The sequence below is a fragment of the Cervus elaphus genome, chromosome 5 (assembly GCF_910594005.1).
Source record: "Cervus elaphus chromosome 5, mCerEla1.1, whole genome shotgun sequence".
Classification (NCBI taxonomy): Eukaryota; Metazoa; Chordata; class Mammalia; order Artiodactyla; family Cervidae; genus Cervus; species Cervus elaphus.
The window spans coordinates 97977771-98005338 of record NC_057819.1 but is presented as its reverse complement, the minus strand read 5'-3'; the positions used below and the strand labels follow the sequence as shown (position 1 = coordinate 98005338).

General features: G+C 47.3%; 1 protein-coding gene across 3 annotated transcripts in view; it reads right to left on the bottom strand.

Moving 5' to 3' along the window:
* The window catches only part of PITPNM3 (PITPNM family member 3), a 97978-nt gene that overhangs the window by 48905 nt on the left and 21505 nt on the right, over window positions 1-27568 (bottom strand). For all 3 annotated transcript variants that reach the window (XM_043903483.1, XM_043903481.1, XM_043903482.1), the window contains 2 exons: window positions 24749-24844; window positions 14875-14982 (listed from right to left, as the gene is read on the bottom strand). In XM_043903483.1, coding sequence (XP_043759418.1) covers window positions 14875-14944 — 70 coding nt within the window. In that variant the 5' untranslated portion in view covers window positions 14945-14982; window positions 24749-24844. The remainder of the gene's footprint in view (window positions 1-14874; window positions 14983-24748; window positions 24845-27568) is intronic.

Genomic DNA, 27568 nt, shown 5'->3' with positions numbered 1-27568 from the left:
AGTAGAAGGAAGACTGTTAGAAAGGGAGGTCAGAGCTTCCCCCACCACGCGGGCTCAGTGGTGGAAACCAGAAAGGCTGCCTCTGGGCTGCAGGGGCTTTGTGGTCTGCCCATCACTGACCCACCTGCTAGGTCACTGAGATCTCATACCTGTGTGGAAAAGGCCGCCTTCACAGATAAGGAGACAGGCTCAGAAGGAGAAAGTCACTAACCCGATTTCAGATCTGGTCCCTTCCAATGCCCCACACCTGACGAAGGCTCTTCCATGACCTCTGCCTCCTGTTGGTGGGGGGGGGGGGGCTTTCTATTTTTGTTTTTAAAATTTACTTATTTATTTGGCTGCACCAGGTTTATGTTGCAGCAGGCAGGATCTTTTTTTTTTCCTCTTTTAGCTGCGGCCTGCATTGGAAAAGATCCTGATGCTGGGAAAGATTGAAGGCAGGAGGTGAAGGGGACGATGGAGGATGAGATGGTTGGATGGCATCACTGACTCAATAGACGTGAGTTTGAGCAAGCTCCAGGAGATGGTGATGGACAGGGAAGCCTGGCGTGCTGCAATCCATGGGGTAGCAAAGAGTCAGACATGACTGAGTGACTGAACAACAAATGCAGGATCTTTAGTTGTGACAGGTGAGATCTAGCTCCCCAGCCAGGGATGGAACTCAGGCCCCCTGCACTGGGAGCATGAAATCTTAGCTACTGGCCCACCGGGGAAGTCCCAGAAAGGGGCTTTCTAGAGCAGAGGCTTTCAGGGATGGCTCAGGCCGTGTGGACAGTACTTCCTGAAGTGAGGTGTCAGGGGATGAAGAGGGGGGAGCAGGGGGGCAGGGAGAAGGGGCTGTCTGTAAGGAGCGCTGGGGAGAAGCACCCAGAGGCTGGAGCCAACCTTCAGGGTTACTGAAGCTTGAATGCCTGAGCCCAGCGTCCGAGGGGCCTGGTAAGGCCACCGACCTGGACAAGAAGGAGCTTGCTGTGTGACAAGGAAGGCGTGGAGCCCGAGCAGCGGGAAGCTGGCCTTCCCTGCCCAGCCGCTGACTCTTGGCTCGGCTCTGTCTTCCCTTGCAGCCACCAGCAGCCGTGCAGAGGAGTCGGAGGCAGTGAAGCCGGCTTCCTGATTAGTGGGCTCCCAGGACGAGGGCGATTAACCAGATGTGCAGCTGTCTCTGCCACTGTCTAAATGAGACCCCACTTGGCCTAAGCTTTCCAGGGCCCCTGGGCCCAACAGCCTCGCCTTGGCTAGAGTTTTCTTCAAATGCAGAAACTGCCAGTACAACAGCCTACAAACACAACAGGCTACACAGAGAGGGCTGGGTACTGGGAGGGCTGGTCCTCTGTCACCCACGAATCCTGCCTGTCCCAACCTCACACACACATCTCAGCTCTGTCATCTCCTCCAAGAAGATGCTGCTACAGTGTATTCTGCTCATGGTTCCTGAGTGATTTTATATTTCCTCTTTCCAATCCCCCTCCATCAAACTGCGAGCTCCCCAAGAGCAAGAGGAGCAAAGTGTGTGGGTAAGAACAGACACGCAATCACCAAACACCTGAATTGGGAGGATGGAGTGGCCACTGGGGAAGCAATTCAGGCAGATGGGCCTTGGGAAAGAAGGAATCAGGAATTCAGCTTTTGATATGTCAAAAAAGTATCTGGGAAGACCCCATGGAGCAGGAATATGAGCAGCTGAAGACCCGTGATCTGCCAAGATTTGGGGGTCTGAACCAGGTTCTGGCCAGCCTGGTAACTCAACTCACGAAGTAGGGCTGAGAAGGAAAAAAACCACAAACCTCCCTCCCTGCTCAGGGTGCTCCCCAGATGCTGAGCCTCTGCTGAGCTGCAGGGTCAAGATTCACCCTCCGGACTTCCCTGGTGGGCCAGTGGCTGAGAATCCACCTGGCAATTCAGGGGACACAGGTTCGATCCCGGTTCCAGGAAGATCCGAGAGCAAGTAAGCCCATGTACCACAATTGCCGAGCCCACGTGTAGCAACTACCGAAGCCCGCGAGCCCTGAACCTGTGTTCCGCAGCAGAGAAGCCACCCAATGAGAGGCCTACACACCGCAGCCAGAGAGTAGGCCCTGCTCCCACAGCTAGAGAAAGCCCACCTGCAGCAGTGGAGACCCAGCGCAGCCAGAAAGAAAGAAATACGTCTTTAGAGAAAAGACTCACTCTCATTACCTCTCACCTGGCCCATCACAATGCCCCCTGCACTCATTCCTGGTCCCTCCTGTTGCCTTCTAAACTACCTTCTAGAACGATCTTTCTAAAATGTGGCTTGTCACTCCCACTTAAACTACTCCATGGGTCCCCAGGGATACTCTTGAGAGGGCTTCAACTCCTCACCCTGATGTTCAGGGTTTCATCTTCAACATCCCCACCCCTACCTCTTCTCCCAGACCTCTTGATCCCTTTGGCCACCACTCAGCCCAATATCCGGAGAAGGCAATGGCACCACACTCCAGTACTCTTGCCTGGAAAATCCCATGGACAGAGGAGCCTGGTAGGCTGCGGTTCATGGGGTCGCTAAGAGTCGGACACGACTGAACGACTTCACTTTCACTTTTCACTTTCATGCATTGGAGAAGGAAATGGCAACCCACTCCACTGTTCTTGCCTGGAGAATCCCAGGGACGGGGGAGCCTGGTGGGCTGCTGTCTATGGGGTCTCCCAGAGTTGGACATGACTGAAGTGACTTAGCAGCAGCAGCAGCAGCAGCCCAGTATCTAGCATCCCAACTTTCATCAAGGCGAACTGTATGCAACTCCCCAAACTTCCCTGCCTTCTCGTGCCTCCCGCTGCATCTTCACACCTGCCGTCCCCTCCTCCTGCTGCACCCTGATGGGTCTATCCAAAGTCTCAAGAGGCCTCCTTCATGCCTCACGTCTCAGCTCTGGCTCCATGTCCTTCTCTGATCCCTCTGGACCTTATTCTCACTCTTGTTAGGGTAATTAGCTCACTGGCCTGTAACTGCCCCACCCCCAAGTCTGGGAGCCGGTCAATTCTGAGTCCATTTCTGAGTCATCACTGTGTCCCCAGCATTGACCGGCATAGGGTCCGACACAGAGTAAGTCGCAGTACATGTGTTCTGAATACATAAGTGATGGAGAGAGGGCATGAATGCGTGATGAGCCCCTCACTGCTTCAGGTTCAGAAAGGGAGGCAGAGTACCGCCACCCCCACCCCCCCAGAAAGGCACAGCTGTAAGCAGACAGGTCAGTACTACACGGCGGCCCAAGCAAGCTATGCTGAGCAATTGGGAGGTGGTCTGGGAGAGACTGAGCCATCAGGAAGGCTCCTTGGGGAAGGGCATAGAATTACAAGAGCTGGAGAGGAAACTGGGGGAAAAACAGGCAAGCTCAAGTGGTCTTGAGAGTCAGCAAGCAGCCCCTTGGTATTTGGCTGGAACTCAGTGTGAACGGAAGAGGGAAGTATGGCCTGGAAGTCACGAACACCAAAGTAGAGATAACCTTGAGATTGCTAGATCTAGCCTTGACCTGACAGTCCCAATGTATTCATAATATCCTTCATGATAGACACTGCAGGGCTGTCTGACTCCTGCAGGGATAAAGACAATAGACAATGACAGTTGTTAGAAGAAAGGATAGAATCAGGATGGGCTTACATGCCATGCTGGGAGGATTTATACTTCCTTCTGCAGGAAACAAAAACTTAGTTGTCAACTCCATAGCAGAATGATACTCCTGGATTTATATTTTAGAAGCAGCACAGTAGGATTGGCTAAAGTTGGCCAACTGGCAAACTGACTCAGCCTTTTTCTCCTGGCCCAAATCCCCAGAAAATGACATTAACCATTTTATGTGAGTGAATCTTTAGTAGCATCCCTGTTAGCTCAGATGGTAAAGAATCTGCCTGCAATGAAGGAGACCCAGGTTCAATCCCTGTGTTGGGAAGATCCCCTGGAGAAGGGAACAGATACCCACTCCAGTATTCTTGCCTGGAGAATTCCATGGACAGAGGAGTCTGGCAGGCTACAGTCTATGGGGGTCGCAAAGAGTTGGACCCCCAAGAGCAAGTAACACTTTGACTTTTTCATTTTTCACAGTGCTGTAAAATAGGAAAGGATGTCGTGGCACATTAGAGACTGTGAGGCACCCCTAAAAGGCAGAATGCAGAGGGATCAGATGGAGGGCAGCGGGGCTAGCTACAGAGTTTGCAAGACCCAGGCCAAATGAACATATGGGGTTTTTGTTTAAAATGATTAGTAATTTCAAGATGGCAACAGCAGAGCATAAACTCTAGTGTGAGACCCTTTTCTGTGTGGAGGCTTTGTGTGACTGCGAAGGTCGATGCCCATAAAACCAGGCCACGAGACAGGAAACCATAATCTCAGTCCCACAAAGCAAGGTCTGGAGCCAAAGGTGGAGGCAGCTCAGAGGGACGGGCAGGGTCACAGATGGAAAATGCAGAAGCAAAAGGTTTTGCCACTGTCTGGGCTTCCATGGGAGAGAAGCCAGGTGATTGGACTCCCCCCCTCACCCCACTCACCAGCCCCTGCTTTCACCACACAGAGGCATCCATGCGCAGGTGTGAGAAGGACTGAGTTCGAGGGACATGACAGCTTGGGAGGCTGAAAATACTCAAGAGGAGCAAAATACCCAGAAGCTAATGGTTCAGCTCACCCAGCAGCAGCTCCTACCCTCCCCAAAAATAAGATGGTGGAAGCTTGCAGTAAACACATATCACACCACTCAGAGAGAGGCTAAGGGGGAACTGCAAACAGAAAGCAGAGTATGTATCAAAATATGACTAAATATTAGAGGAAAACCAATAGTGTGGAAGAAAGATAGCAAACTCAATGACTGAAGGAAGGAGAGTGCAGGAAAATGGATCTGTGGGTTCCTTCAACCAACTTAATATCATAATCATAAATGGCTCTCAAATATAGCAAGCACCAGAATCTCCCAAGGGGCTAGTTAAAACACAGATTCTGAGCCCTACTGATTTCTGATTCAATAAGTCCAAAGTTCACATTTCTGACAGCTTTCAAGTGATGCTAATTTTGTGGGTCCAGGGACCACTTTTTAAGAACTAGATATCTAGAAATAAGGTTATAAACTAGAGTCAGAAGGTAAGTGGTAGGGAAAAAATAGCTCTCTGGAAAGCTGGAGGCAGAGAAATTCATCAAGGACACCTAGATAACGACTGCTCCCTTTGTCTCAATGAGAATGTGGCCTTGATGACACTAAGTTTGTTTTAAAACAAGAAGGGCCCTGATTGTAAAGAGTCTCTTAAGTGACAGCTCATGGACTATTAGTATAAATTAATCTGGAAGAGATATGTAAACCCTGAGCATAAAAGATTAGTGACATGGCAAGATCCAAGTGGAATTTATCCCAGGAATGAAAGATTGTTCAATATATGAAAATCAATCAATGTAATACACTGAAGGACAAAACATTGTATAACAATCGTTATAATAAAGGACAAAAACCACATGATCATCTCAATAGATGCAGAAAAAGCATTTGGCAAAATCTAACATCCTTTACAAAACCACTCAAGAAACTAGCAATTGGAGGGAATTTCAACAGCATAAAAGACTACTACTACAAAAAAAAAAAAAAAAGAAACCCATAGCTAACATCATATTTAATGATGAAAGAATGAAAAGTTTTCCCCTATGATCAGGAACAAGGTAAGATGTTGGCCCTCATCACTTCTTTATTTATTTATTTTTGCTTTTGATTGTTGCTGGGTCTTCGTTGCTGCATGAGCTTCTCTCTAGTTGCTGCGAGCTGGGGCTCCTCTCTAGTTGCGGTGCACAAGCTTCTTACTGCAGTGTCTTCTGTTGTTGCTCAGCATGGGCTCTAGGTCGCTCAGGCTTCAGCAACTGAAGCTGGCGGGCTCATCAGTAGTTGTGGCTCCCAGGCTCCAGGGATTGGGGCCAGTAGATGTGGCACATGGGCTTTGTTGTTCCTTGGTGTGTAGAATCTTCCCAGATCAGGGATGGAACCTATGTCTCCTGCATTGGCAGGCAGCTTCTTTACCACTGAGCCACCAGAGAAGCCTGGTTCTTATCATTTCTATTCAGTATTATACTGGAGAATCTAGTCAGGAAAATGAGACAAGGAAAGGAAATAAAAGGCATCCAAATTGGACAAGAAGTGAAACTACCTCTATTTGGAGACAGTATATATAAAAAATCCTAAGGAATCCCCCCAAAATAAAACCAATAATGAGTTCAGCAAAGTGGAATGATACACTACCAATTTACAAAAATAAATTGTATGTCTATACACTTGCAATAAACAATCTATTTTGGTTATAATAGCATCAAAAATAATAAAACATTTAGGAATGAATTTAATAAGTGTAAGACATGTACACTGAAAACTATATATAAAACATAATTAAAAGAAATTAAAGAAGACCTAAATAAATGGAAAGACTTTCCATGTTCATGCATTAGAAGACTAATATTGTTAATCTAGCAGTACTTCCAAAATTGATCTACAAGATTCAACAACAATCCCTATCAAAATTGCAGGTATATTTTTTGCAGAAATTGGCTCTAAAATTCATATGGAAATGCAAGGAACACAGAAGAACCAAACAAACTTTCAAGAAAAGAACTTGCAAAATAAAAAAAGTTGGTGGACTCCCACTATCTGATTTCAAACTGACTATAACTGTACAGTAATCAAGACTGTGATACTGACATAAAGACAGACATATATATCAGTGGAATAGAAGTGAAAGTCAAAAAATAAACCCATATGTTTATGATCAATTGATTTTTGACAAGGGTACCAGGATAGTTAAATGGAGAAAAGAATAGTTTTTTTCTTTTTCTTTTTTTTAAGAATAATTTTTTTCAATAAATGCTGCTAGTGCCACTGGTTACCCACATGCAAAAGAATGAAGCTGAATCCCTACCTCACACCATATACAAAAATTAACTCAAAGTGGATCAAAAACCTAAATATAAAAGTTGAAACTATAAAACTCTTAAGAGAAAACATAGGGGTAAATTTTTCATGATCTTGCATTAGCCAATGGCTTTTTAAATATGGCACCAAAAGCACAAACAATAAAATAAAAAATAAATAAATTGGACTTCATAAAAATTTTAAAATTTGTGCTCCAAAGGACATTAATAAGAAAGTGAAAAAATAATCCACAGAATGAGAATTATATGTAAATTGTATATCTCATAAGGGTATAGCATCCATGTGAGATCTTAGTTCCTCAACCAGGGATCAAGCTGGTGTCCTCTGCAATGGAAGGATGACGCCCTAACCACTCAACTGCCAGGGATTTCTCAAGACAATCCAATTTTTAAATGGGCAAAAGATTTGAATATATATTTCTTTAAAGAAGATGAATAATGACCAATAAGCACATGAAAAGAAGCTCAACATCATTAGTTGTTAGGGAGATGCAAATCAAAACCACAAGTATGTACTACTTCACCCCCACGAGAATGGCGGTAACCCAAAAGACAGATAATAACGAGTGTTGGCAAGAATGTAGAGAAATTTGAACTCTTGGTAGGGATGTGAAAGAAAGTATGTTCGCACAAAAACTTGTACACAAATATTTTTGACAACATTATTTATAATAGCCAAGAAGTGGACACAACCCAAATGTCCATTGACTGATGAATGGATAACCAATCTGTGACATACCCACGTGTGTGTTAGCTGCTTAGTCATGTCCGACTCTTTGCAACCCCATGGACTGTAGCCCATCAGGCTCCTCTGTCCATGGGATTTTCCAGGCAAGAATACTGGAGTGGGTTGCCATTTCCTTCTCCAGGGGATCTTCCCAACCAAGGAATTGAACTCAGGTCTCCTGCATTGCAGGCAGATTCTTTACTCTCTGAGCCACCAGGGAAGCCACCTGATAAACCCATTCTATAGATTATTATTCACCCACAAAGTGGAATGAAGTACTGATTCAATGTACAACATGGATGGATCTCACAAAAAAACACATTGTTTGCCTCCATGTATACGAAATTCCAGGGGCCTGGGGGTAGAAAAGTGGGGAGTGACTGCTCATGGGTATGGGGTTTCTTTGTGGGGGAGGGAAGGGGGGGTGACAAAAATATTCTGTAACTAGATAATAGTGATAATTGCACACCTTCAATACTATATTAAAAACCATATAATTGTACACTTTAAAAGGATGAATTTTATGATATGTGAATTGTGTCTCAGTTAAAAAAAGAACTTGGCAAGACTGCTTTACTTTAAGGACAATGTTAATGACAGCTGTGTGCTTCCTTAGACAATTAGAACCAAACTCGCTCCTGCTCTGTGTTATAATCTCACTTATGGATCTTTGGCTAATTAATCCAGTCTGACATGTGAGTGGTTTATTTCTGTCCTCCTCTAACCTACCAGAAAACTCTGAAATTGAAAAGAACAAGGAGATAGATGCTCTAAAAAGCATAGAATGAGTCCAAGGCATCCACATCAGGTTATTATGAAAAAGAATCAACCAGAGTGCATGGAAATGAAAAGATGATTGCTTAAAAACGAAAACATTATATAGAAGAGTTGATCTGAAGAAAGGAAATAGCCAAAGAAGAGAAAAATTGGTGCACTGCTGGTTAGCTGGAACCAGACTACTCCAGAACCCAGTAAAAACCAGAAAACATGAATAGACAGGGAAAGTTGAGACATGGTTCCATCATCTACCTAATAGAAGTTTTGGAAGGAAAAAGTACAGAGAAAGAAATACTTGAAGAGATAATCGAAAGAAAATGTCACAGTAATGAAAAAAGAGAACAAGTTCAGACACAGCAAACAACAAAACCTCATCTGCAAACTTGGTTGTGACTTCAGTATGCAAAGAACAAAGCTTTTAAAAACCGAGTTTCAACAAGAAGGAAAAACAGATTACTCACAAATTTTCCTCAGACATCTGACCAACAACACTAAATGCAAGAAGGCCATGAGGAATGTTCTTCAAAGATAGCTGGGAATATGATTATGGACGCAGGCAAACTTGCATTCAAGTGAGAAGGCCAAATGAACACATACTGAGAAATGCAAAGACAGAAAATGATTATCAGCAGTTCCTACTTGAAAGAATGACTTGAGGAGTTGTTTCAGTTAACAGACGAAGTAAATCCAAGAGGAAGTCATGGAATTTAAGAAGCAGCAGTAAAAACTATACGTTAAAAAGGATGAATTTACCTAATGTAAATCATCCCTCAGTACACTTAACTGAGAAGAATGAGGAGGAAGGGGGAGGGAGAAGGATGAGAGGAGAATGGGGGAGTGGATTACAGCATCACAGTTGAGATCAAACAAGCCTGGATCGATCTTGCCACTCAGCATCTATCTGAAGATCTGGTGCAATGCAATGAATAATAAAAATAAGTAAGCTGGCTAAATATTGGCAAGGATATAACTGTTGAGATTTGTAAACAATCTGACACTCTCCCTAAAAAGAAAAAAACCCAAGAGAGTCAACTGACAAACTATTAGAGCTAATAAGAAAATTCAGCCAAGTGGCAGGAATTTAAGAGACAAATATTTCAAATCTATAGGAGACAAATAATTTATAACCATATTATAGGTAAAGCATTCCTAGAAACCAATAACCTGGGTACAGTCCCTGGGTTGGGAAGATTCTCTGGAGAAGGGAACAGCTACCCACTCTAGTATTCTGGACTGGAGAATTCCATGGACCGTACAGTCCATAGGGTCACAAAGAGTTGTACATCACTTAGCGACTTTCACTTTCACTTTTAATAATAAAAAGACAATTCAATAGGAGATGAACAAAAGGCAGAATTAAGAAACAGAAAAAAGAAAATAGTCAACACACGTATGAAAAGATGATCACCTCACTAGCCATCAAGAAAGTACAAAACAAGGAAATGTCTTCACCTGTCAATCAGGTACAATTTTAATGTTTGATAAGATTAAGTCTGGTGAGATTGTGGGAGAAATGGTTTACCTGATCCACAGCTGGATGTACATTCCCATGGCTCTTTTAGAAAACTGTTTAGCAGTATCTATTACAAGTTTCAACTGCTTATACTCTTCATGTGTGGATCATTGTTTTAATGGTGAAAATCCCAATGTCTATCACTGCACAGTGGTTAAATAAATTATGGTACATCTACTGTAGAGAATACTATAATACGGGTAAAAATAACAAGTCCCCCAAAAGAGTCAGTCTCAAAGACAGAAAGAACAACAAGGTCCTACTTTATAGCACAGGAAACTATATTCAGTATCCTGTGACAAGCCTTAATGGGAAAGAATATATATACATAACTGAGTCACCTTTCTGTACAGAAGAAATTAACACATTTTAAATCAACTATACTTCAATAAAATTTTTTTTAAGAAAAGCAAAATTCCTCTGGGGAAGCAGCAAAAAAAAAAAAAAGCCATCCACAGACAGTGGGAGAAAACACTCACACATGAGTAATTAAAACTCTAAGCCCTTGCCACCTATGGGTGTAGGGTCCAAATTTACACCACTCATGTAGAATGGAAACAAACCTGTAAATTCAGCATATAAAATGTCCAAGATCAGTGAGATACTCAGGTGCAGCAGAAACACAAAATCAATCTCTAGAAGGACATTTTCAAAAGCTGGGGGACACAAGAGTCCCATAGAAAAGAAAAGGGTGGGGTGCTGACCAGGATGAATTCACAATAAAAAAATGAAGAAACAAACCTCATGGGGGACAGATAGCATGCGTGCAGATACACACACACACGCAACGCACATACACATGTACATGCATGCACCAGAATTAGCACCCTCAAGAATTGGAGATAGCAGAGCAATCTGAACATGTCTATGCAACACAGGCTCTAAATGACTGAGAAGATCAAAGATGGGCTATAGAACATAATTAAGATTCAGAAGGAAGAAGGTCAGCTCCATTTGGAATTTGTAGAATGTGAAGTGGTTTCGGGACATCCAGGTGGAGCAAGTAGGGGACTCTTGAAGGTATGAGTCTGGAGCCCAAGGGGGAGGTCTTGGCTGGAGATGGATTTGGGGGTCATCACCAAGGGTAGCTGTGATGGCCAGGACATGAACCATGAGCAGGGGGGTGTCTCTGGAGTGAGTCCTGCGTTTCAGGGCAGCAACATTGAAGGAGGCAGGGTGAGAGCTTGATCTATACCACCACATTTTTTTTTAATCGGAGGATCATTACAATATTGTGATGGCTTTTGCCATACATCAACATGAATTGGCATTAGGTATACATACGTTCCCTCCCTCTGAACCTCCCTCCCACCTCCCTCACCATCCCACCCCTCCAGGTTGTCACAGACCGCTGCGTCATATATCGAACTCCCACTGGCTATCTATTTTGCATATGGCAACGGATATGTTTCAATGCTATTCTCTCACATCATCCCACCCTCTCCTTCCCCCACTGTGTCCAAAATGTCTGTGTCTCCTTTGCTGCCCTGCAAGTGAGGACCGTCAGTGCTCTTTCTTGATTCCATATGTATGCATTAATATACAGTATTTGTCTTTCTCTTTCCACCTTACTTCTTTCTGTATAAAAGGCTCTAGCTTCATCCACCTCATTAGAACTGACTCAAATTGGTTCCTTTTTATAGCTGAGTAATACTTCATTGTGTATACGTACCACAACTTCCTTATCCATTCATCTGTCGATGGACGTCTAGGTTGCTTCCATGTCCTAGCTATTGTAAATAGCCCTGCAATGAACACAGGGGTGCATGTGTCTTTTTCAATTCTGGTTACCTCAGGTGTACCACCAATTTTGACTGTAGCCTTTTCCAGAGACTTCCTCTCCCCAAACGAATCCCCTGAGGCTCTCTCCTCAGGCCCCAGACTCAGCCTATCTTACTACACTGTCGCCTTGACCACGACCCTCTTCCTCTGCTGTGAGCTCCTACAAGGACCACGAGGCCAGTCTGCTTGTCTTTATTTCCCCACCATCCTATGTTGAGCCCATGTCTCGGCTCCAAAAGTGACTGTTGGAATGAATGAAATTGGTTCGTGTGCTCTGCCGTGTTGTGGGAATTCACATTGCGAGTCCACAGAGGGATGGGATTCAGAAGGAATGAAACGGGTTTCCCCTTCCTCATCCCCTCCTTCTCCCTCTCTCCTTCTTGCTCCCCGTTTCATACTGAGAGGAAACAGCATCAGTTCTCAGACTCAGGCAAGCAACTGTCTCGAATCCAACCTCTCATGAGCTCCACAAAGCGTTTGCTAGAACTATATTTGTGCAAGACCTTTTACTCTTCTTCCCCATCCCACATTATAATGACCTGTCACTGAATGCACTTTGCAAGTATCAGCTCATTTAATGTGTACAATTTGTGTGCCAGCCCCATTCTGCAGATGGAGAAACCGAGGCTCGGAGAGGTGATGTGACGTTCCTGGCCACAAATCATGGAGTGGCAGGCAGGGCCAAGGTTCAAACCCAGACCTCTTAGTTTCCAGAGCTTCGGTTTCAGCCTCTCCCATCGACCTCCCTCGGCTTCCTCCTCCCCTGCCCTCCCAGCTCACACTGCTTCTCACTCACCACCTCCTTAGCTCACACTGCGTCTGAGTCACACATTCTTTGGCAGACAAGTACGGGCTGGGATGGGAGGGGATGGCCAGATGGGTGGTGAGTACAAGTCTGGGTTTGTCTTTTCATTGCTCCCAAACACCATCCTGGGGAAGCACTTGGAGGCCATGACCCCTTCTGGGCCCCTGCCAGGTTGTGGCAGTGGAGGAAAGAGCAGACCCAGGGTCTGTCTGCACATGTGTGGCTGGAGAGACAGGGAAATCGTCTCTGGCCTGGTCTTAGGGACCAGACTCAGAGCCCATCCTTTCTGTAAATGTGACAGTGGTCCAGGAGGGCCCTGCCTTTAAGACTCTGGGTTGCTTGGACCTGACTTTGCAGGGACTCAGAGCTGCCTTGCTGCTGTCATTCAGTCAGTAAGTCATGTCCTGCTCTTTGCGGTCCCATGAACTGCAGCGTGCCAGGCTTCCCTATCCTTCACTATTTCCTGGAGTTTGCTCAAACTCATGCCCATTGAGTCGATGATACCACCCAACCATCTCATCCTCTGTAGTCCCCTTCTTCTCCTGCCTTCAATCTTTCCCAGAATCAAGGTCTTTTCCAGTGAGTCCATTCTTGGCACCAGGTAACCAAAGTATTGGAGCTTCAGCTTCAGCACCAGCCCTTCCAATGAATAATCAGGGTTGATCTCCTTTAGGATTGACTGGTTCGATCTTCTTGCTGTCTAAGAACTGCCCAGCTTGGTCCAGTTTTGGAGGTGAAGCCCTGGTCTTGGAATCAGGAGTCTAGCAATCTGAGGGTGATGCTGCTACTAGCTTTGAAGGACCTTGGGAAAGATTCAGCTTCTCTGAGCCTTGGGTGCTTCATTTGTAAAATGGAACAGTCATCCCAGGCCTATGCATTTCTCAGGATGGGCCACCTGCTTTGGGGAGGGCTCTGAACGGGGGAAGGAGGGATAGGGGGGTAAGAAAATGAACAGATGCTGGGGCGAGATGGCCAGCACTAAGATGGTCATTCTCCTGGGCTGAAGCAGGACCATTTCACTGAATGCTTCCTGATTGGTAGCCCAGCCCAGACCATGACTGAGAAATTATGGGGTAAAGAGAGAAAGGAAGAGAGGAGATGGGGACGAGGGGAGTGGGAGGAGTGATATACTGGGGTCTGGAGGGACAGGAAAAGCTAACAGAAGCAGAGGCAGCCTGGATCCCAGATAGGGTTCTAGCCCCAGCTCTGCTCTTCACTCCTGTGTGACCATAATCAACCACAGCACCTCTCTGAGCCTCAGGTTCCCCACAAGTCAAACAATATTTTATGAACTCCTTGGTTCCATCCTTCACTTGCCTTTCAAAGCCTGGCTCTATAGGTTCAGTGTCAAGAACACTTCCTTGAGCTTCCTCTCCTGCCTCCTTCTAAAATTCCACCTCTCCCCTCTGACCCAATAACCCTCAGATTAAGGGTTGACCTCCACCCTCTATGTTTTGACTTACATTGCATCACATATCACAACACAGAAGCCTCAGTTAAATCACCTTTGGTACCTCCTGCATGCATGTGTGCTAAGTCGCTTCAGTCATGGCTGACTCTGTGAGACCCTATAGACTACAGCCCACCAGGCTCCTCTGCCCATGGGATTCTCCAGGCAAGAATACTGGAGTGGCTTGCCATGCCCAGGAGATCTTCCCAACCCAGGGATCAAACCCATGTCTTTTATGTCTCCTGCATTGGCAGACAGGTTCTTTACCACTAGTGCCACCTGGAAAGCCCATGGTCCTTTCTACCAAGCACATATACATAGTAGTTGCTCAATAAATATTCTGCTCATGGTGCTAACTGGTCAAATGGACAGGAGGGGTGGATGCCTGAAAAGATATGCCTGCTTTGCCTGCTGACTAAGCTCCCGGTCAAAACTCCCCACCATAAAAAGGCTCTGGATTTATCCTCAGCCCCATCCTTCTTCAACAATTCAACCAAAGGAAGCAACAACTCTGACTGCTGCTCTTCTCCCCTGCCCATTCTCAAAGGCTCCTCCAGTGGTTACCCTTCCTTACCAGAAGATTCCAACAACACAGGCCTGGCAGTCCTAGGAGCCGGGACCCCACCACCTGCCCTTAACTACCCATCCTCCTGAATGATCATTCAATGGACAAAGGAAGCTCTGTTGAAGTATCCTAGAGCTTTTCTGCCATAGAAAATCCTGCAGAAGTCCCCATGAGCATTCCTGCAGGTCACAGATTTCAGGGGTTTTAGGTGAAGTCCCAAGAGAGACAGATGACTCTTAACAGAAAACCCAGGTTCTAGCCCCAAATTGCCATCACTTCGACCCCCCACCACCACTCTCCAAAACACACATAGGTATACACCCAGACCTCAGAGGAGCAGAATCTCACCTTGATGCTCCTCCAGTTTCCCCATGGTCTCCATCTGCTCCACCAGGTCATTTGAATTCCACTGGCTCATCCCGATAAGGATGGCATTCTTCCCTTCGGCCACCTCCTCTGTGGAAAGAAGCAGAGAGGGGCGTGAACAGGCAAGGCTGTGTAGAGGCAGCCCTAACAGGAGCTTATATCTCAAAGGAGTGTTTATTTCTTCCTATGAGTTGAAGTAGATTTCAACTATTGAAGGTGTCTGTAGTTACAGACAGGTATAAGACATGCAGAAATTTTTCGTTGCAAGAATGCATTGTTGTACCCTACAGGACTTGCATGTTACAGTAAAAGAAAGTAACAAAGAAACAGTTATGAGAGAGACTGAAAATTCATAGAAGACTGCATTCCTAGCACTAAGAGTGGTATTTCTTGAAAAATAGTGTGTTTGGGAAGAAAAAGCAAAGCCCTGGAGTTTCCCTGGTGGTCCAGGGGTTAAGAATCTGCCTTTCCATGCAGGGGACTCAGGTTTGATCCCTGGTCAGGGGACTAAGATCCCTCATGCTGAGAAGCAACTAAACCCACGCACCAAAACTATGGCACCCCCATGCTCTGGAGCCCGTATGCCACAGCTGGAGAGAAGACCTTGTGTCACAATGAAGACCCCACACTGCGGAATGAAAGATCCCACGAGCCGCAGGTAAGACCCAATGCAGTCGAAAATAAACACATTAATTTTTAAAAAGAAAAGAAAAAGCAAAGCCTTGCCACTGGGTAGCAGTTTTTCTTTCAGTGAGTTACCAGACTTCTCTGAGCCTCAGTTTTCCCATCAGTAAAATGGGACTGGCAACATCTAATCATAGAGCTGCTGTGAGGATTAAAGGAGATAATGAATATAAAGGTCTTGGTGCATAGGGGGCTGCTCATAGATGGGAGATGTTAAGGACATTTCTTCACACAAGGCGGGAGTTGCCATCAGTATTTGAGCATACCAAGATTTGGGTGGGGTCGGAGCAGCTTTGGAATAACTGAGAAGGCAGAAGACTTCTGCCTCTAAGCCTTGAGCTATATGGAAACTTTAACCCACATCTCAACTTTATGAACCTCTTAATGTTTCCATCCTCCCTTTAGTCCTCCCCTCAACCCTGTCTTTACTCTTGTCCTTTCCTGGTCTGAAAGGACAGGAATTGGTGAATTAGAGGTGAATCAGAGGAATTGGTGAGGTCATATTCCCTAACCACACTGAATACCAGCCCCTGGGTCCTACACATCAACTACACACATCTGGTGCAGTCTCTCTTCTCAAAAAGGGACATTTCCTTGAGAATAAACCACAGGAATGACCCTACCCTCTCTTTAAAGAGTAAAGCCTTCCTGGTAAAGAGCTTTGCGCTTTTACTCATAGAACAGACATTAAAGGGTACTGAGAAGAATCCTCAAGCTCATCATAACCGAGAAAAAACGGGTCTGATCTGACCCATTTCACTGCCAAAGAACTTCACAGAGCAGATGGAACCAATATGGCAGATCTGAAACTTGGGGAGCTGTCCAGAGTTCTGAATCCATAATCTATACCCCATTTCAGGCTGCAACACTTCCCCTTCCTGTCTTACTTGACATGTTTATTTGATCTATTTAATGACATTTATCAAATCTTTACTATGCATTGAGATTGTCATGTGCTTTACAAATATTAATTCATTTCATTCTCATAACAATGCTAAAAAGATAAAATTCTTATTATTTCCATTTTATAGACAAGGAGCATGGAATAGTTCAGTAACTTGCTGAAGATCACTGGCTAGAGCCAGGATTTAAACCCAGATATACTATTTCAAGAGTCCTTAAATCCTGCCTTCCTGATGGCTTGCCCTGGACATCCTGTATTGGCAGCCCAAGTGCCACACACACCCAATTTCCTGAGCCTGGGGTGTTCCATCTGGGCATGGTTTACACCTGTGGGCTGCATTGTGTTCTGGGAAGAACTCTGACTGAGTTTCAGTCCTGAGTAGCTCCAAGTGAACCCATGCCTTTACAGATGGCCCTCAACTGTTCCTGTTTTCTTATCTCTTAAGTGGGAATAACACTCTGGTTCTACAACTCTTTCTAGCAAGCTTTCATGAGAACAAATGACATAGTAAATTCGAAAAGTCTACGCAAGTCAAAATGCTGTAAACAAATATCAGGTAGCATTAACATTGGGGAAGCAGGACCACCGGGGGTTTAAGAGTTCTATTCTGGAGTTAGATTGACTCTTTTCAATCCTGGATGCACCATCTGCTAGTGATCTGACCTTGGACAGTAACCTAGGCTTCATGAGCCTCCATTTCCTCATCCATAAAATGATATCATGGTAATGCCCATGTCATAGGATTTCTGTGAGGACTAAATAAGATAATGAAGGTAAAGAGTCAGTAAGCATCAGTAGCACACAGTAGGAGCACAGATGTGGATAAAAGCGCAGGAAGATGAGGTACCACCCCTCTCACCATCAGAGCATGCGGTGTTCTGCCCTAACACTTAGTTCTGCTGCTGTCTGACCCTAGGTCTTTCTGTCCCAGTTCCACAGTGGAGGCATCAGGGTCAGCCCGTAACCCACCTTGAGTGCCTATGTCTCCTGGCTCAGTGACCCAATCACACAGCTGTCTGCTTGTTCATTTAATATTCATCCTATAATGAATGGATTCTTGAGCAGTGCTATATGCCATGTGAGATGTGACCTCCATCCTGGAGGAAATCAGTTTAGTGGAAAAAAAAAAAAAAACCACATGGGAAACTGACACAGTCAGGTGAGCAAGCTGGGGCTCCTGGTCTAGTGCTGGGTATATAGCAGGTGCTCACACATCCTAGCTTCCAGTTCTTCTGCCATGCATGATCCCTATCTCAGGCTGTCTGTGATGCTATCAGAACCCCGAGCTTCTGAGGCTGAGCGTGCACCATCCTTGGCATCTTTCCCCCTCTTCCTACTTACCTACCTGACCGCCTCCATCTTTCCCTCGTGGTCTTCTATCTGTCTTTCTAGGAAATGCATCTCCTCTCAGACTCCGAATGGTCCTCTCTGCTTGATGTCTGTCCCCTTCCCGCGATCTCTGTCCCTCTGGGTCCTCATGTTTCTCTGTCTCAGGCTGCCTGGCATGTGTGTCCCTTCCCTTAGGCCTCCATCATGATGGCTCTTGGCACCTGATCTGTCTCTATCCCAGAACCTCTCTCCTCTCTCTGGGGGGATGTGTCTCTTTCTTGTCCTCTCTCCCTCTCTGGGTTTCTCTTTCTCTCTCTGGGTGCCTGCCCCTCAGGATCTCTCTGTCTCTGCAGGTCTCTGACCTCACTCTCTCCTTCTGGGTCACTGTCTCTCTTTCAGCTCTCTTGGTGTGTCTGTTTGTGTATCTGCATTCTTGCGTGTGTGTGCGTGTGTGTGTCTGTGTCCTTCTCTCCCATCCTGACTGAGTCTTGCCCTCTCTTCCTCTCTGCTTTCTCGTATTTTCCCTGGCTCCCTGGCAGTCTCTGCACGCTGCCCCCCACAACCCATCCCTGTCTCTCCAGCAGCTCCCCTAGCTTGCAGACAAGCTCTCTCTCCCTCTCCAGGCCAGTCCTCTGCCCCTGCTCTCAACACTCAGCCTTAGATCTTCAGTCTGGCAACAATGGGCTTGTCCCCTGAGTGGAAGCAAGAAACGCATACGCACACACCAACACATACACACACCAACACACACACACACACATACACGGAAATAGCAGCCAAGAAAGCTCCTTTTAGAGTCCTTTAGACAAACCAGGGAGCCATGTGCCTCAGCCCTGAGCCTCTGCTCTATTTCCCTTCATTGTAGTACAAGCTCCCAACAGAGGCCATGAGGCCACAAAGGGCTTGTTCAGACAAAATCCTGGTTATTGATTTCGCTTTTCAACTACTGATGACTGCTCCCTGCATGCCAGTTCCCAGCCCCGGTGACCTCTGGTGTGGACATGGGTTTTGCGTGTACTTCACCGCTAGTGAACCCCAGCCCCTGCCCCGTCTAGGTGCCAGGCTCAGCCTCACCCCCCAGCACCACGACGCTGGCCCTGACCCCAGACTGACTCCACCCCTGGCCAGAGCCTGGATACAGCCAAGGCCTTTCTTCCCGCCTTGGGGCTTCTGTGTCTGCTGGACCCACAGGACCTCAGAGCGGGGAATCTCCTTGCCCTGTGCCAGGGCAGGCTTCACCTCCAGCTCACGGAGCCCAGGGCTCGGTTACTTCCCACCATCAGCTGGTCCAGTTCCCTCTACCACTCCTTGCCACAGACCCACATGCCAGTCTTTCCAAGGATCTAGATATGTGCTGCTCTGAGGCCTCTGGGACACGTGATCACTAACCTCCCCCGCTGTTGAATGTTTGCTCCAATCCCCCACCTGCAGCCATACCATCACCCTCTCTTCATCACATGGGGGTCCCCACTCAGCCCATTCCCAGAAGCCTTTGGGGCAGCTCCTTGGCATCTGCTTCTCTACTTCCCCTCCTCCAATGAAAGAGAGGGTCAGGGGTCAGCAACACACCCGGGCTTTACATCTCTGGGGGCTCCTTTATCCAGCTTCTGACAGCAACATCCTCCACTCCACCCATGAGACAAACCCTGTACCTGTGCCACGCTCCAGAGGAGGGACCTGGAGACCAAGACTCAGGACTTGCCTGAGGTCAGACAGCGGCCAGTCAGCGCCCCAACCCTGAGGAGAACCTGGCTGCTCTGAACCCAGACAACCTGTATCACTTTCCTCTGCTCCCAGAGATGCTGAGTTCTGAGTCTCCCTCCTGGAGGAGGAGCAGGGGTACCCAAGGCCACCACAGAAACGTATCCGGAAGGTACTGGCTGGTCTGTCCTCACACAGAGCACTAAGCTGGTGCCCCCTTGCTCACTCTGGCCACATCGGCCTTCCAACTCACTGCTCCGAGAAAAGCCTTGCACTGCCGCCCCCACTGCCCAGAACACTGCCCCAGATCCCCACACGGCTCATTTCTTGTTATTCAGCTCTCAGCTCAAGGCTACATCCTCTGGAGACCTCCCACTCACTCAGTCACTCTATCACAGTCCCATATGTTATATTAGGGGGCGGGGGGTGCCTCCATTTTTCTAACAGCATTTGACACTCAATAAACTACTCATATTTAAAATGTACAGTTTGAGAATTCCCTGGCATTCCAGTGATTAGGACTTGGCGCTTTCACTGCCAAGGGCCCAGGTTTAATCCTTGGTCAGGGAACTAAGATCCTATAAGCGGCACAGGATAACCAAAAAAAAAAAAAGTACAATTTGATAAGTTTTGACATTTGTGCACACCCAGGAAGCCATCACCCCAACCAAGATAGTGTACACATATTCATCACCCTCAGAAGTTTTCTCCTATCCCTTTTGACCCCTCCTCCCCATCCCCAGGTGACCATAGATCTGCTCCTGTTGCTATGGACTTGTTTGCATTTTTCCAGAGTTTTCTATAAATGGAACTATAGTATGCACTCTTTCTCAGCCTGACGCTTTTGCCTCCCCATGATTACTTTGAGATTCATCCATGTCGTTGGGTGTATCAGTTCATTCCTTTCTTGTCGCCGATACTGAACACATGGATGTGTTACCATTTGTTTATCCGTTCACCCATTGATATACATTTGGGTTGTTTTTACTTTGAGGCCATCGTAAATAAAGCATTGACATGAACATTCAGGGACACATCTTTAGGTGGGCATATGTTTGCTTTCCTTTTGGGTAAATACCTAGGGGTGGAAAGGTACTTAATGATGATCAAGTTTTTAAGAAGCTGCAATCTGTTTTCTGAAATGGCTGTCCCATTGTACACCCTCCCCCAGCAGAGTCTGAATGTCCCAATTCTCCACATTCTGGTCAGTTGTCGTAATTAGCCATTTTAACAGGTATGAGGCAGTATCTCATTGTAGCTTTAGTTTGTATTTTCCTAATAACTAATGATAGTGAACATATTTTCATTTTTTCACCTTTCGTTTTTCATTCATCTACCTTCTTTGCTGATATGTCTGTTCCTTTGCATTATTTTATTTATGGAACTTATCCATAGAACTCACTTGCATTCCCATCCATCATCACTAAACTGTACAGTCCAGGGAACTTCTCTGGAGTCCTGTGGACTCCATGCGCCCTATGCAGAGGGCATGGGTTTGACCCTCGGTTGGGAAACTTATATCCTGCGTGTCATACAGCATGACAGAAATAAATAAACAAATGAACTGTAAGTTCCATGGGGGCCAGGCCAGGATGGGGTCTACTTGCCCTGTGTCCCCTACAGGGAATACTGCCTGGTACTTGATGGACAGATGCTCAATAATTACTTGAGAGAGGGAATGAGTGACTCTGAATTCCAGCCCCTGCTCTGCCTGACTCTTTGTGTGACCCTGACCAAGTTTCCCAGTTCTCTGGCCTCCGTTTTCCAGCCTGTAAAACAGAATGGGGGTGTTGAACTCAAAGACCTTGAGGAGCCCCAGCCCTGACATGATCTGGGTTTGAGGCATGTCACTTCCTAGCCACCACGGGTTTCCCCTCTGCACCCAACCTTGCCACGGCTGCCCAGCTCTCCTTGGACTCTGGCAACAGGATAGGGTATGGAGCCTCTTGGGTCGGGGAACCTGGACCCCATCACCCACCGTGCAGCATCCAGTGAGAGGTACCAGCAACCCTGAGGCCCCACGCCTGCTGCCATGGTCCAGGGAGTCAGCATCTTGCCCAGGGGTTGCTATAGACCCAGAGAGCTCCACAGTCCTGAGTGACTGCCCCCTAGTCCCTCCCCTTCCTTACACACACAACCAGAGCCCCCCAGAGCCTAAGAGCCTCTCTCTGCTACCAGACCATGATCCATGAGGATCTGCCATCCCCCCTGGTAAACCCTAGTGCTGGACCAATGGGCTGGAGCTTGAGGGAGAAAGAGAGGGAGGAGGGCCCCGTCTTCATTAATAAGTCAAAGAAAAAGGCCTGGTCTGGACACTAAGCTCCTGGCTCCAGCCCCTCTGCCCCCACCTTGATGTGTGATCTGGACAGGCCCCTTCCCTGCTCTGGCCTCTGTTCCTGACAGTGTGGCTCCATCGCAAGGGGAGGTGGAACCATAGAGGCAGCAGGACGCAGGTGGGGCCAAGACCACGACCAGCTCAGGCTCAGGCCTCAGCCCGGGTTGGAGGAAAGAGGCAGGGAGGCAACCCTTCAGAGCATGCCCAGAAAGCCGGACGGACACCCACGGCTGGACCCTCAATGCTGACAGAGCTGGCCGGGTTGGCCTGAGTCAGCTCCTGGGAACAGAGAAGGAGGTTGGCTTCACCTCTTACTGCCCTGAGCCAAGGAAACATGCAGAGGCCTTGCCCCGGGGACACCTCAGGGAACAGACAGGAGGTGGAGTTGGCAACTCAGAACTGAAGAAGGTTCCAGCAGCCTGTGGGCGGACCGTGCAACTGAAAGCTACGGATGCTCTAGGAGAGGTGACCTAGGAAGGGGAGAGCAGAGACGTGAGGTTCAGAGTCCGGTAGGCAGTGCTAAGAGGTGGAAGTCAGGCAAAGGGGCAGGAGAGTCTGCAATCCTGGGATAGTGGAGAGAAAGAAAGATGGAGGAGGTGAGGACAGCGGGGAGGAGTTGAGATGAAGGAAGAGAAGGCGGGACCACTCGTAAGAGAGGCATGAGAAATGAGGCCAACTTGGGAGCTGCAGACAGAGCGGTGAGACAGTGGGAGCGGAGGACAGAATGCTGAGGGTCCACAGGGGAGGGCAGCAGGATGAAGCCACAGCCTCTCAGAGGGAAGACAGGTGTGCGGGCCGTTGGGATGGAGGTGGAGCTGACCGGCGCCTCGCACAGATGCCTCCCGCTGTGAGCCATCCTCGTCATCTGGGAATGCAGAGCCCTGATGAACTGCAAAAATATTTTAAATGAAAGTGTTCTAAGCGTCAAAATATTGAAGCCGTTGTTGTCACACTGTGGGTTAGTTGCTATGGAGAAAGTCAGCCCCGGCTGCCACTCCAAGCAGACACCAATGGGAGACAGCAAAGAAGCCCCAAATGGGCTGGTGTGGGGCTGGCATCAGGGAGGGAACTTGGCACCCAGAGTCAAGAATGGGGGAGACTCAGGCTGGAACAACATCCCAACACCAACCCCACTGTGATTCCTCCCCAAATCACCTGAACTGAATATAGTCTCCATTTCTGGAGGCACAGAGCCAATAGGGAAACTGAGGCCCAGGGCAGGTGACAGACTTGCCCGACATCACAGAACAAGTCAACGGCATCTTCTGTGATGCCAAGTTCCCACTGTCTGAGACCATGCTCCAACTGTCCTGCTCTGAGCACAGAGGTCTTCCCAGCACATGCTGTGTTTCTCTTTTCAAGACCCCATTCAGCCAGGCATTTCAAAGCTGGTTCTATCTCAGGAGTAAGTCAATCCCCCAAATACAGTGACTTCCCAGAGGGGAGCTGAACTGGCCAAGCAAGACTTGAGGACCCTCCTAGACTGGAGACCCTCCTAGGCTTGTGGGTCTCACCCACCCCTGTACAGTTCAGGAGCACAGCTGGGACGGTCCTCTCTCCTGAATTCCAGGCAGACTGCCTCCCACTGGTCCCCACACCTGCCCTGCCCATCTCCATCTCTGAGACTGTGCTCAGGTCGATCTCTTAGCCTGAAATGCCCACCCCATTTAGTGCCCTCTTCTCCAATCCTTATAAGGATTTTACAAAGAGTTTTTTTGGAGGTAGACCTTTTTTTTTTTTTTTAAGTCTTAGTTGAATTTGTTACAGTATTGCTTCTGTTTTATGCTTTGGATTTTTTGCCAAGGCACATGGGATCTTAGCTCCCTGACCAGGGATCGAACCTGCATGCCCTGCATTGGAGGGCGAAGTCTTAACCACTGGATCACCAGGGAAGTCCCCTTTATGATGCTTCTTGTTTTTCCGTCCTCACTTACATAGTGCCCCTTGCTACATCTGTTGTGCTGGCCAAGCAGCCGGCACTGAAATGCAGAGCTGATATATCCTCCCCTCCGCCATCTCTCCCCTGAACGTCTGCTATAATCCTTCTAACTGGTCTCCATCTCCACTCCAGCTCCCCCTCCCATCTGTAGGCTGACCTTGCATGTTACCTACCAGATCACACATAGTCTCATCTCTCCTCTCCCCCAGCACACAGGCCTCCTTCAGTTCCTGGAAGGCCCCATCCTTCCTGCTTCAGCACCATCATACCTGCTATGTCCTCTGCCTAAGGCTCTTTCCTCTTCACCTAGCCAACTCTTACCCTCAGTTCTACAGAAAGGATGTTAAGGACCTCCACCCTAAATTAGATATCCCCATCATCACTCTATTAACATGTGATTCTTCTTATTCAGAGGTATTTTTCCCCATTTGGGGTTTTTCTTAGTATGTATATGTTTATTTGGTTTTGCCGGGTCTTAGCTGCAGCAGGCAAAATCTTTGATCTTTGTTGCAGCATGCAGGATCTTTAGTTGCAGCATGTGGAATCAGGTTCTCCGACCAGGGATTGAACCCGAGACCCCTGCATTGGGAACATCAAGTCTGAGCCACTGCACCATCAGGGAAGTCCCTTATTCTCCATTTGTGATTGTATTTTCCTTCGTGTAATTGTTTGATGTTTGCCTCTCCCACTAGACTGTAAGCTTGACCAGGGCAGTGACCATGTCTATTGGTTTACTGCAGTACCGTGAGCACCTGAAATATTTGAGCAACTCAGTAAATATCTCAAAGAATGCGTGACGGGGTGCTGAGGCCCAGCCCTGGGGGAAGGTACAGATTGGGTGATTATGAAGCAAGGAACTGCAGAGTCTGAGTGGAGAGAGAGAGATCAACTCCCAATAGCGCCCCTTCTTGGAGTTTCTAAAAAAGGTCACCCAGCTATTGATGGGAGGACGGGATTCACTCACCTCTAGCATCAAAGAATTCATCATCAGAGCTCTCCACTGAGTCACTGAGGACATTTCGAAGGTGCCAGGGGGCACCACCGCCCGGGGGAGGGCCACCTGCCAAAGAAAACACACTTGTTAGCCAAGCTTATGACTGTGTCCTGGCATGAAGGAGGTAGACGCAGACCGCCCCTGGACCAAGGTTTGGTCAGCATCCTGCACATCCCTGCCCTCTTGACTTCAAGTGCACTGCCCCTCACAGAGCCATCCCACTGCTATGCTTTCATTTAAGCCCCAAACACCTCTCTGAGATGGCTCGGCAGGGCAGGAACAGGGATGCCCATTTTACATACACTCGAACCAAGACCAGAGGCAGTTAAGAGACGTTGCCAAGGTGATACATGTATCAGGAAGCATTAAGTAAGTTTTGCTATGTTCATAAAAGATCTTAAGACAATAACAGGGTCTTCCCTGATGGTCCAGTGGTTAAGAATCCACCTTCCAGGGCAGGAGACTCAGGTTGGATCCCTGATTGGGGAACTAAGATCCCACCTGCTGTGGGGCAGATAAGCCCACGCATTACAACTACTAAGCCCACGTGCTCTGGAACCCGCATGCCACAACTAGAGAGAAGCCCTCGCACTGCAATGAAAGACATAGCCCAAAGTAAATGAATATGTAATTAAATATTAAAACAATAATAGTTCATTTCTCACTCACACACAGGTAGGAAGGGGGCTCTGGCCATGGCAGTCACTCATAGCGGCCACCATATGATGCCAGCATCCCAAAAGGGGACTTCAAGGCTCTCAGAAGCAGGGGAGGAGAGCAGAGAAAGTCATGCCCAGTCGTAAACACATCTTCTCACATGCGACACACTTCTGCGCAGGTGTCATTGGCCAAAGCAAGTCACGTGGCCATGGCCAGCTTCAAGAGGGTGGAGGAGAGGAGAAGCTGACATTCTGATGGGCAGAAGTGATGTCTGCTGCACACGTGTGCAAGCCAGGCTGGGACTGCAGCCTCCCCTGGGGGAAAAAAGCCCCGAACTAAGAGAAGGGGGACCGGAGCTTGTGTTCTGCCCCGTCTCTGCTACTTGCAACCTAGCGGCCACTCCCACTCTATAATGCAGCCTCAGTTTCTCGGTCTATAAAATATTAACAACAATCAATCCCAAGCTGGAAGGATCAGAAATAAGGCATGCTCAGCGCCAGTATCTCGGGAGGCTCAGTCATGATGCCTGCTATTATTATTAATACCTGCAGAGGCCAGGACGTAGGCTGGGGGGTATTCCAGAGCAGACAGCAACAAGCACATGCAGAGAATGTGGCCCCTGGGGGCCCCAAACTCAGCCCCAACCCACCTCCTGCCCCGGGACCAGGGGGAGGAAGGCCAGAGACACAGCTGGGTCAGGAGCCTCTCTCTCTCACCCCCCATTCTCAGAGCCTCATTACTCGGCACTTTGGGACTCTCAGGAAACCAGCTGGCACCCGGCACACTCAGGAAGCCCTCCGACGGCTCCCAAGACACATGAAATACTGGAGACTATGGATGAATTCCAGTCTAATTGTAAACACTAAAGCCATAAAAGTGTTAGGAGAAAATTGACCTGGTAATTTTCCCGAGGAAGTAATCAGAGAAGTAGACAAAGATGGCAATAGACAGTTGATCATCTCAGTGTTCTGGTGATACCCACCAACCGGAAGAAATCCCAGTGTCCACCCACAGAGGACCAGATGTATATTCACATACAGTCACAAGGGAATTCTTTGCAGTTGGTAGAAAAATAAAGTAGCTCCTTATGTATTAACGTGGAAAGATACCCACGGAGTATGGTTAAGAGAAAAAAAAATGCACGTGGGTCCTGGAACCATGTTTTTTTTTTAATCCCATTTTTGAAAAATATACTCCTACTTGCATACTGAGGATATGTACAGCATGTTAGTTAATAACTCAGGGTCTGAGGTTGGAAGAGGCCTAGATTCAAGCTCAGGCCCTCACCTCTTAGAGGCTATATGATGTCAGGTGAGCCTGCGCCTCAGTTTCACCAGCTATAAAGTGAGAAAAGTTCATACCTGCCCCCACGAGCTTGTTGGAAGAATGAAATAAAATACACTGAAGTACTTAGCACAGGCCCTAGCACATAGCAAGTGCTCACAACGATAATTATTATATAATTATACTTACAAATGCTCTAAAATGTCTGGAAGGACAAGCGCCAAACATCAGTAGGGATTACCTCTACAGAGCAAAATTTAATAAGAAGAGGCAGGGAAAACTCCATGTTTACACTACACATATAACTTCATATGACCATTAATTTTATAAATTCATCTTATCAGTGCTAAGACGTGCATTTTTTTCCACACTTCAACAGCTTTAAAACTAGGGTGCGTCTTACGTGATGGCATGTCTTAATTTTGTTGGCATTGTTTATTCTTTCTTGGGGTACAGAAAATAGTGATGCATCTTACAATTGATTGCATCGTAATTCAATGGAAGACAGTAAAATCATCCTGCACACAGGGTTTATCTTCCTCTGTTCAGCCCTGGCCATCTAGTACATGTGGCTTCTTGCATCAGCAATGCCCCTACTTCGGTTCCCTCATCTGTGCAATAAGCAACCTGACAGAGACTTTCCCCTGAAACTTTTCAACTTCGACTGATGCTTGAGGAGCTGATCTGGCACATCGTAGACGTAAATGAACCAGCGAGAGGTGGCATTCCCCCAGCCTTGGCTAGAACGCACCTCGTGACGCATTCCCCAGAAAACCTGCTGCAGCCTCAGCTCACCACACCCAGCTACCCTGCAGGATGCTGGCACCGTTCCCTGCCCTGAGCCCG